Genomic DNA, 11,373 nt, shown 5'->3' with positions numbered 1-11,373 from the left:
TTCCCCTTCGAGATTGGCAAAACCGAGACTCCATTATTTATTCACCCTTACACACGGCTTGTACAGCCCCTTGCAGCACGAAATTAGCAGTCCCTTGCACAAACACTAAAAAGAAACCTGAGTTGGATGAAAAAGGTGCAAGAACTTTGAACAAAACCGAAGCCCTCCAACATCATATGCAAGATCGAGAATTCTATGCAAATACACACACATATAAGCAAGTGTCTAGCATGTATGATGCAGAAATAAAAGTACATGGCACGCCTTTGATGATTCCTACGCAAGAACGATGAAGGACGGGCGTCGGGAGGGCGCCGGGGAATTTTCTATTGTAAGAACAAGCAAGAGCCGATGCTATTCAGCTGCTGGGATGCTGAAAACGAGAGGGGGATTCTGAAATAAGGGAGTGTCGGCTGGTGAGAGTGATTGTGTTAGGTTTAGTGGGTCGTTAGGTATTAATTAAATAGTTAATTAATAGATAATGTGCCCTAAATTGCTAATTAAGAGTTTAAAAAAGATTTTAAGTTCAACAAGCTTAAAAGTAGGCCCATGATATCCAAACACACTCCCAAAAAATATTTCGTCCTGGAAAATTTTTGAAAATATTAGCCGAACCCTCAAAAAGTCCCCCGATTCGATAAAATTTACGTACTGGATAAAAATAAAATCTTGCGGGTAAATATATCCAATAAATCCTATTTTTGCAAAACACCCTTAAAAACACCTTAAATTAATTAATAAAAATTAATAATGTGATAAAAATAATTTTCATGATAATTCTTCAGTCTTCATTCCTCGTTCGGGCGCGAAATGTATCAAGAAACCCTAATGCATGAACTTTTAAAATTTTATGAATTAAATCCCTATCATGCAATAATTATGCATAAAATGCATAAGAATAATTAAACACAAATTAATGAAATAAACATGCATTTAATACTTTAAAACAATTTAATAAAATAACAAAGAAATTTAATAATTTGCATACACGTGGTTCACGTGGGCCTTCAAATTTTTGGGCCGTTACAGTACTATCTCTCCACATTACCTTTTGAATCCCGTTTGGTTTGAAAATTCCCTTACAACCAATGGGTTTCACACTTTCTGGTAATGGGACAAGTTCCCAAACTTTATTGTCTTGCATTGACTTATACTCTTCACTCAATGCCTCGGCCCACTTTTGAGAATTTGAGTCTTGCATGGCTTGATGAACGTTTATTGCATCATTCTCCGCCATACCATCATTTTCCTCATGTTCTTGGAGTAGCACTATGTAATCATCTGGAATAGCGTTCTTCCTTTCTCTAGTGGACCTCCGTAAAGACACTTGTTCTTTAGACACTGGTTCTTGATGCTGTTGAGTTTGTTCGATTGGGACTTGATTGACAATATCTTGTTGATCTTGTATCATATTATGATCAATGACAGGAATACGATCCTGAACATTATCAATATCAATCACAGGAATATGAACTATTTCCTTTGAAGAGTAGTTGGAACATATTCCTCCTAGAAAACAAAATATATTACTTTATTCTCACCCCCCACCCCCAAACTCAATATCCTCAAAAATACCGGAGTTCGCGTCTCAAATATTTTCTTTACTTTGGGATCATAAAATTTATAGCCCCTTGATCACTCAGAATACCCAATAAAGTAGCTACTGACTATTCTGGAGTCCAGTTTCTTTTCATACGGTCGATACGGTCTAGCCTCAGCTGGACATTCCCAAATATGAAAATGTTTTAGACTTGGCTTTCGTCCTGTCCAAAGCTCATAAGGTGTTTTAATAGTTGCTTTGGTTGATACTCTATTTAGAATGTAAGATGTTGTTTTTAATGCTTCTCCTCAGAGTGACTCTAGTAAGGTTGAATGACTGATCATACTCCTTGCCATATCCTTAAGAGTCCTATTTCGTCGTTCAGCTACACCATTCATGCTTGGTGAGCCTGGCATGGTGTACTGCGGGACGATTCCACATTCCTCTAGGTATTGAGCAAAAGGTCCTGGACGTTGTTCCCCTGAACCGTCATTTCTACCGTAGTATTCACCACCACGATCAGATCTGATTTCTTAATTCTTTTGTCGAGTTGATTCTTGACTTCAGTCTTGAATGAGTTGAAAACGTCCAATGTCTGTGATTTTTCATGAATAAGTATCAGGTATGCATATCTAGAGTAATCATCAATGAATGATACAAAATATTGTTGATCATTCCAAGAAGGTGTTGGAAATGGTCCACAAATATCAGTATGTATCAATTCCAATATTTTGGTGGCTCTATATGCACCCTCTTTATTTCTTTTGGTATGTTTGCCTTTGATGCATTCACAATTGTTTAAATCTGTAAAATCAATGGAGTTCAAAATTCCATGTGATACAAGTCGTTCAACTCTATTTCTAGATATGTGTCCCAATCGCTTGTGCCATAATGCACCAGAATTTTCATTATTAAACTTACGCTTAGTACCACGTGATTCCACATTTAGGATTTCAATATAAGAAGCATTTGTATCAAGCATATATAGACCGTCATAAATTATAAGTGAACCAGTTCCAACAACGTTAGAATTAATAGATAACCTAAACATATTGTTTCCAAATGAACAACAATATCCTAATTTGTCCAAACTAGAAACAGAAATTAAATTTCGTCTAAACAACGGTACAACAAAAGTATCTATTAAGTCCAAATAATAACCAGTACTTAACAACATTCTAAAATGCCCTATTGCTTCCACTTCGACCGACTTGCCATCACCTATATAAATGCATCTTTCAGCATCATTTGGCTTTCGGCAGCTCAGGCAACCCTGCATTGAAACACTTATATTAGTAGTAGCACCGGAATCTAACCACCAAGTGTTTCTTGGTATTGAAGCTAAATTTACTTCAGAACATACCAAACTTGAAAATGTACCTTTCTTTGCAAGCCATACATGGTACTTAGGACAATCTTTGTTGACATGATCATCCTTGTCACAGAAGAAACAACATTTCTTGTTCTTATCTTGCTTGTTCTTCTTTGCATATGGACCTTTAGCAGCCTCATTCATTCTTTTCTTGCCCTTATCTTTAGAGGTGCTTGCATAATGGGCACTTTCAGTCTTGTCTTACTTCAATCTCTCTTCCTCTTGAACACAATAAGAAATGAGCTCATTAAGAGACCATTTCTCCTTTTGACATTTATAACTGATCTTGAACTGACTAACTTGGTTTGGAAGAGAAATCAGCACTAAATAAACAAGCATGTCTTCCGACAATTCAAGATTAAGTGTCTTCAACTGCGATGCAAGGTGGGACATTTCCATAATATATTCTCGGATATTTCCCTTGCCTTTATACTTCATGGAAATCAAGCTCTTCATAATCGTGCTTGTTTCCGCCTTTTCGCTTTTGGCAAAACGCTTCTCAATTTCATCGAGATATTCTTTAGTTTTGGTGACTTTGTCGGACACCGCACCTCTAAAAGCCTCAGATATGCCGCGTTTGATGATCATAAGACTCATGCGGTTAGAGCGATCTCACCTCTCACATATAGCCCTCTGTTCAGAGGAACTAGAATCCGTAAGAGCGGAACAACATAAATAACATGCTCATCTCAAACAAATTAAAATAAATGTCAAATCTCATCTCAAGATACCTAGTGCAATATCAATATCAAATCTTTGGACAATAATATTATATGCAAGTGGTACTCTTGTTGCAATAATCAAACATTAACAATAATGTGTGACAAATAAGAAACCTATCTTTGGATAGATTTAATATTTTCACGAAAAAAAATAACTGATAAAACCTTATAATTGTTACATGTTTATTATCACAAGCAAATGAGTCACTTTGTCAAGTATAAATCTTCATTTGGGTCGATCAACACTCACATTAATATACACATTTGCACTTTATTTAAAACCTTAATAATATCCTAATATCTCAAATAAAAAAAAATTAAACAACAGCGGTCACTTTGGCGACATATAATTCAAATTTAATTTATATATATATATATATATATATATATATATGAAATTATATCAAAATTTTGAATCAATTAAGGTAAAATAATTTAACCGAACAAAATTTAATCAAATACCATGAAATAATTACAAAAATGATTAAACAATACATTTTAACCAATTTGTGACAAATAAGGGCGATTATGACAAAATCATAATCAGAAAATTTGGAATTGAAGCCAAACAATCAAACCATTGATTCACCAACCGACACACCAACTCAATTTCATTTTAAAGGAAAACAAAATTTGATCACATAATCATGTCAATAACCGATTCAATTTCACAACAATTTTCGGAATATTTTTTTTTAAAATTGTTATCACGGAAACCCATTAATCATGATAAGATCTTTAATGCAAAAAATTCAGAACATGAAATACTCTTAATGAAATAGATTGACTGGACCGAAAATTCAAAACTTGAAATCATGAAAATGTGGGAACAAAACAGGTTATCATTTCCAAAAAAAAAAAAAAAAAAACCCAGAGAAGCACCGATTCAAACATAACATTTGGAAGGAAAACAAAAAAGCAATTTTGTTATCACTGATCATGCCATTAACCGATAATAATAAATATATCCAAAATGTTTGAAAAATTTTCCACCATACTTGTGATTCGACCGACGACACCAATCCAATTTCAAAAAAAAAAAATAAACATTCTCGAATTCGTAAGAATTAATTAAAGAACGAAAATTTCTTAATAATTTGAAATAGATGGCTCTGATACCAATTGAAGAAATCAATTAGATTTCATATCTCAACAATCAATCCCCAAATACTATTCAATTCTCAAGAAATAACATATATAATAATCATAATTGCGGAAGCGTACCCGAATCCATGATTTTGCAGTTAATTTTCAGTGATGATCTTCACTCTGCAGATTTCCTTTAAGCCAGAGAGTTTTGTTGATGGGATACAAAACTTTTTAAAATGTTATATGCAGATTGGGAACATAACCATTATTTATAATTAAACAGGTTTTATTATTTCTAATTTGGCCCCTCAACAAACCAGAAATATTATATATGATAACCACACAATAATATCATGACATTTAAGTCTTCAAGTCAATTCTTATTCTAAATTAGACCACATAAGTTTATGACTTATTTAATTGATGACATATTAATATTTATAATTACATTTATGTAAGGATGTAAATGAACCAAACCGTTTGTGAGCTATTCGAAGTTCGATTCGATAAAAGCTCGTTTGAGCTCGTTTATTGAGGCTCGTTAAGATAAACAAATCAAACTCAAGCTTTACAGTATTCGGCTTGTTAGCTCGTGAACATGTTCGTTGGTAAGTTCATGAGTAATCTTTTAGATGAAAGTTTTGATATTTGATTTATTGATTTTGCATATTATTTATGAAATATATAGAAAAATCAATTAAATTTATTTATTATAATAAATTTACAAATTTTATTAAGAATAATATATTTTTCTTTAAATATATAATTTATTTTTAATTAATTTAATGAAAATTTAAATGTATAATTCATATTTATTATGTTTGTTTAGGCTCGATAAAGGCTTGAATAAGCTCGTGAGTCATGCATATATTCGTTAAATAAAGCTCGAGCTCGGTTCGATTATAAACGAGTCAAGCTCAAACATTCAAGAGTTCGGCTCGACTCGATTACATCCGTACATTTATGGCCCCAAAAATTCCAACAAGCACGCCGCAAATGAACTCAAATTATACGAATATTTTATAGGATGTTGGATTTTTTGGATGTCTTGAATGGAAGAAAAAAAAAAGGTTCGGCCATTCTAACCAAGAAAATACATTATACATCCTTGGTATTTGACCAAAAAAACGTAACAAATATTTTCATGACTGATGTAACAAAATTCCCTCAATCTATGGGCACCCCAGATTCCTTCAAATATGTATTATATACAGTGGCAAAATGTGGACGAACAAATCTTCAAAATCAAATGTCCTTTTCTTGAGATGATTCATCTAAGACTGAACTTTTCAAAGAAATCCCATCAAGAATATCACTACCCGAATCTGTCATAAGCTCTTTAAACTTAGCCATCACTTGAATCATCGTTGGTCTGCGATACGGCTTGTCATCGAGGCACTCAAACGCTATTTTAAGATACTGGTAGAGTTCAGCGTCACCTGATAAACTAGTTATCAAATCTACATCCAATATCTCATGGCTCTTTTTAACCTTGTGCAGTTGTCTTGCCCACCCCACAAGATTGTTGTCATCCCCAAATTCCGATGTGTTAATCGGCCTCTTGCCCGAAAGGAGCTCTAGTAACACGACCCCATAGCTGTAGACGTCCCCTTTCGTTGTGCACCGGAAACTCTGGTAATACTCAGGAGGGACATATCCAGGAGTTCCCGCAAGTGTGCTCACGCTAAGATGTGTGTCAAAGGCGTTTACGAGTCTCGCCATTCCAAAATCTGATACCCTGGCCTCAAAGTTTTTGTCTAGAAGGACGTTGCTTGATTTCATGTCCCGGTGAATAATATGTGGAATGCAGCTATGGTGAAGAAATGCTAGTCCCCTAGCTGATCCAATGGCAATCTTTTTTCGAGCATCCCAATCGAGTCTTGTTCCCATGCCTTTTTCCCTGTCGTGTAGGACAGATTCAAGGCTTCCCCATTTCATGTACTCATAAACAAGGAGCCTTTCCTCGCCAATCTTGCAGTATCCTAATAAGGGCACTAGGTTTCTGTGTTTGATTTTTCCTATGGTCTCCATTTCTGCCATAAACTCTCTATCTCCCTGACTCGTTATATGGATTAGCTTCTTTATTGCAACGACACTTCCATCTTTCATTCGAGCTTTGTAGACCTCACCAAAACCTCCAGAACCGATCAAACTATCGGCACTGAATCCATTAGTTGCTTCGAGTAAATGTGCAAAAGTTAATTTCCTCAGAGGCTTTTCAAATGTGGCGACATTGATGCTTAGAGGCTCTGGAACAGACGATAGTTTCCAACTGCTACTGCCTGAGGTTGGAAGACTTTCAATGTATTTCTCCCATTTCTCGTCCTGATTTTTTGTTTTTTTGGTTCGGTATAGTGCATATACAAGCAAGAAAACGAATACAACAGAAGCCATTATACCAATAACCATTCCCACGGCCATGCTTTGCTTCTTACCTTGTTTAGAAGAGTTGGAAGAATTGTGCCCGTTTCCTGTCCCACAAGGAGGTAGTGGAACCCCACAAAGGCCTGAATTATTTTCGTATCTCGAAGCTGGAAAAGTAGTTAACTGACCAGCAGAAGGAATTGATCCCGTAAGATTATTGTTCGAAACATCAAGATCGCTAAGAAATGAGAGCCCCCCTAACGAACCTGGGATGAATCCTTGGAGCTTGTTATGTGATAAATCAAGAACTCCGACACTCTTGAGGCCACCGAAGCTGGAGGGTATTTCACCACTTAAACTGTTATGTCCTAGATTCAAAACCTGCAGAAAACTCATCAAACCAAAGTTTTCAGGGATAGAACCAGATAGGTTGTTGTAGGAGAGATCGAGGTAGATCATGCTGCCATTGCTCGTAAAAGTGTAAACTGTTACCCCAGTGTAAATTCTTGTTGAAGGGCAGGAGTGAACCATTGGAAATTGTTCGAGTCTATCAGCACGAATCCCTGCAAACTCTACCAGTCCACCAGCCCCTCTACATTCTGTCCCCCCCTCATTTCTGACAAAGGCGAACTGTTTTCCCGAAACAATGCCAGGAACAACGAATCCTGCTTCTGCAGCTAGTTCTAAGGGGAGGGATCCTGTCAACTCATTGCTATTCAAGTCGAGCCATATCAGGCTTTGGCAACGGCCTATACCTGATGGAATTGCTCCACTGAGCGAGTTATTTCCTAACTGAAGAATAGCAAGATTGGCAAGATTACCTACATCCGAAGGGATTTGCCCAGAGAGCCGGTTACTGGATAACGATACCCATATGAGATTAGTACAGTTGACTATAGAGTTGGGTAGAGTTCCGGTTATAAAATTGTTGTTAAGAATCAAAGTCTGAAGGTTTCCTCCATTTAGGCAAATCCCTTCTGGTATGCTACCCGTGAGGCTGTTTGCCCACATAATTACGTCGGATAGTTTTGGCAGTTTCCAGATTTCTTGTGGGATTGAGTCATTCAAGTTGTTGAAGCTGAGATCAATTGTCCTCAAATTTTTGCAGAGTCCAAGATCCGATGGTACTGATCCTGAGAGGAAATTATCAGCCAACAGCAGTTTTTCCAGGGGCGGATCTGATGTTTTCAAGCAAAATGCAGAAGGTACATTCCCGGTTAGAGCATTGGAACTGAGGTCAAGAACCTGAATACGAGTCATGTTCGTCAAGGAACTAGGAACCTGACCAGTTATATTGTTGAACGGGGCGTACAGGTACTTGAGACTTGCAAGATAACTCACTACAGTATTCAGAAAATCTCCCGAAAGCTGGTTATTGCCGAGGTTTAGACTGACCAGCGAAGAGCAAGACGAGAAAGTTGAAGGAAACCCACCAGTTAACCTGTTTGAAGAAAGATCAAGCTCGTTTAGTGTCCCACAAATCGCCCCTAACTCAGCCGGAATCTCACTGAAAAACTGATTGTAGGATAAAATTAGACGCCTCAAATTCTTCATCTTCCCCAATAAATCTCCAGGAATCTTGAGCTGGATTGTATTGTGGCTAATGTCCAGTGTGTCAAGATTCTGACAGTTTGTTAAGCTCATAGGAAATCCGGTAGCAGAGAAAACGTTGTGGGACAGATTAAGAAAAACGAGATTACGACAAACTCCAAAATCTAAACTCATGAGATTCCCACTGATGTTATTAACTGAAAGATCAAGATTTTGCAAAGATAACATTGAGTTTGTTATGAATCTAGGCGGAATTTCCCCGTGAAAATGGTTGTTCGAGAGGTCAAGAAAGGAGAGGCTTTTGCAAGAATTCAAAGAGCTGTCGAGCTTGCCAGCCAACTTATTTCCTGAGAAATCAAGGAAACTCAAGTTTTGACAATTGGATAGGACGTAACTCAACAACCCCAAATCTGAAATCCTATTGTAAGAAATGTCTAGTTTCAATAAAGAACCGCCAAACTTGAGACTTCCTCCTGAAATTGCATTATGTGATAGATTCAACGAAACAATCCCACTGCAAGAAACCAACAAAGAATCCATAGCAAGTGGCTCTGAAAAATTATTGCTAGATACATCAAGAAACTCAATGCTGCAAGATTTAGAGTATGAAGAAAGATTCCCATAGAAAAAATTGCCCGTGAAAACAAGAGTTTTAACATTTGGCAAATCCATAAGATCAGAAATGTGGAGATGGCCACTAAGGCCTGCATTTGTGAAGTCGAGTTTAATGACGCTCCCATTATTAGAGCAAGAAACTCCATTCCATGAACATGGGCTTGAAGAAGATGGGACCCAGTTTTTCAAGAACCCTTTTGGATCAGTTTCAATTGAAGACTGCTTGAAAGCTAGTAAAATCTCCACCTCATTCCCATCACTTATTGTGTTTGAAGAAAGATTTCTTGCACTTAATAACCCCAGGAAGTAAAAACTAGAGAAAAACACCAAGAAAAAAGCAGTTTTTTTCATCATCTTCCCTCAAAACAGTGCACAAAAACAAATTTCTTGAAATTTCTATACCCCCTTCATCTCCTTTTGCCGCCACCACTTCGAGCTTGTCTTTTCATTCCTCCATTCTTCAAAAATTTCTCGAAGTTCTTCACAAACGAAATAAACATCTGGCTCAGCGAACCAAAACATATGCAAACACCAAATTTGAAAAAGAAAAAATAGAAAAGAATAGAAAAATATACACCTCTATTCAGCTACACTTCATCGATATAGGCAGCAAACAGAAACAAAACAGAGAAGAGAGATAGAGAACAACCAGGTGTTTGCTCCCCTCTGCTCAAAGAATTTTAAGCGTACAAGAAATTTAACAAGTGATACTATGTAGGGTATGGAAAAAAAACAAGTACAGAAGAAGTATCAACACCAGCTGATTCAGATCGATGTTTGTGTACTAAAACATTTCTCGAGTCTTTGTTGGCTTTTGGGTACGATGTTCAGATTTGTCGGCTGTCACAGACTATATGTGAGCCTCATTACAACATAGTATTCAAATCCCTGTTCACATAATTGCAGACAAACGGCACCCACACTCGATCATGTTGATAAAGATTCAAGTGTCAAGGAAGAAGAAAATAGGTGACAAGATTTCCTCCTTTTTTTTGTGAATATAAATAAAATTTTCTCTTTTTTCTTGTATTATGTATGGAGTCAAACTTGGGATTTGATGCTTTTTTTCTCTTTTGTATGTGTCTTTCCGAAATGGGTTTACTTTATTTAAGGGGTTATGGGGCATCTACGCCTTTCATTGTCCAAATAATTTCGTGAAAGGAGTTTTACATGAAAAATATGCGTTTCCTTTTTAAGGAATTTACTTAACAAGTATCTCGAATCAGCTAAAAATAATACAGAAACTCAGTCAAAAATATATAATTGAATTTTAGATACAGTAATAATCCTCTTAAACCTCCATGGGGTCTACTTGCGTTCAATTAATTTTTTTTAGTACAAGAGATCGAATTTAGGAAAAAACATGTGTGAGACGTTCTCACGAGTCGTATTTTGTGAGACAAATCTCTTATTTGGATCATCCATGAAAAATGATTACTTTTATGCTAAGAATATTACTTTTTATTGTGAATACAGGTAAAGTTAACCCGTCTCACAGATAAATATTCATTAAACCGTCTCACAAAAGACCAACTCTCGAACTTATATCAACGAGTTACACAGATTAGATCACGTTTCCGTATCCAATTATTGTTTCTTTTATTTGCATTTATTTGTTATTTTAAAGAATTATGTTCCGTTGGTCTAAAGACTCTTCCATCGCTACAATATATTAATAAATGATTTCACCTTTTTTACTACATTAATTTATTTTTCTTTTCGATACTTTTACATGATAAATGAAACAATTTAAATTTACCCAACATGTACGACATATCAAAAAATGCTTGAATTTAATGGTTATCAGGCTAATATGATATTCAGAAAGAGATGTGGTCCTTTTGTCTTCTTTTTTTTTTTTTTTATGTAATCGTTATTTTTCTGTGCGTTTTAACTAAATCTTAGACTAACATGGTAACTTTGCAAATTTTTTATCCTTTTCTTATTGTTATTATTATTTTTAATTTAAGATTTAACATGTCTATTTTCCTATTCAAGCATAGAATATAAAAAGTCTATAGTTTATTTAGCGCCAAGATTTACACGAAGTTAGTGAATCTCAGTCTATAATTTTCTTCAACTGAACTTATCTTTAAAATAAGACAATTTGAATAGTGAAA

General features: G+C 35.7%; 2 protein-coding genes across 3 annotated transcripts; both read right to left on the bottom strand.

Moving 5' to 3' along the window:
- Nucleotides 1–3,113: 3,113 nt before the first annotated feature.
- Nucleotides 3,114–3,509, bottom strand: LOC142537700 (uncharacterized). The gene has a single exon (XM_075643194.1). It carries the CDS (start codon nucleotides 3,507–3,509, stop codon nucleotides 3,114–3,116), a length of 396 nt encoding a protein of 131 aa, XP_075499309.1.
- Nucleotides 3,510–5,743: 2,234 nt separating this feature from the next.
- Nucleotides 5,744–10,342, bottom strand: LOC142532209 (receptor-like protein kinase BRI1-like 3). 2 transcript variants are annotated; one of them, XM_075638511.1, is made up of 2 exons: nucleotides 9,831–10,342; nucleotides 5,744–9,753 (listed from the first exon to the last, which is right to left on the bottom strand). In XM_075638511.1, exon 2 carries the CDS (start codon nucleotides 9,605–9,607, stop codon nucleotides 5,969–5,971), a length of 3,639 nt encoding a protein of 1,212 aa, XP_075494626.1. In that variant the 5' UTR covers nucleotides 9,608–9,753; nucleotides 9,831–10,342; the 3' UTR covers nucleotides 5,744–5,968. The 2 variants fall into 2 exon arrangements, with proteins under 2 accessions (XP_075494626.1, XP_075494619.1); XM_075638504.1 differs by having other exon boundaries at nucleotides 5,744–9,732.
- Between the last annotated feature and the right edge of the window lie 1,031 nt (nucleotides 10,343–11,373).

Source organism: Primulina tabacum, chromosome 2 (genome assembly GCF_025594145.1).
Source record: "Primulina tabacum isolate GXHZ01 chromosome 2, ASM2559414v2, whole genome shotgun sequence".
NCBI classification, from domain to species: domain Eukaryota; kingdom Viridiplantae; phylum Streptophyta; class Magnoliopsida; order Lamiales; family Gesneriaceae; genus Primulina; species Primulina tabacum.
This window is presented reverse-complemented; position numbering and strand designations above follow the sequence as displayed.

What these genes read in the sequence shown, in the direction of transcription:
- LOC142537700 (XM_075643194.1), bottom strand. Translation starts at nt 3,509, where the DNA reads ATGAGTCTTATGATCATCAAACGCGGCATATCTGAGGCTTTTAGAGGT.
- LOC142532209 (XM_075638511.1), bottom strand. Translation starts at nt 9,607, where the DNA reads ATGATGAAAAAAACTGCTTTTTTCTTGGTGTTTTTCTCTAGTTTTTAC.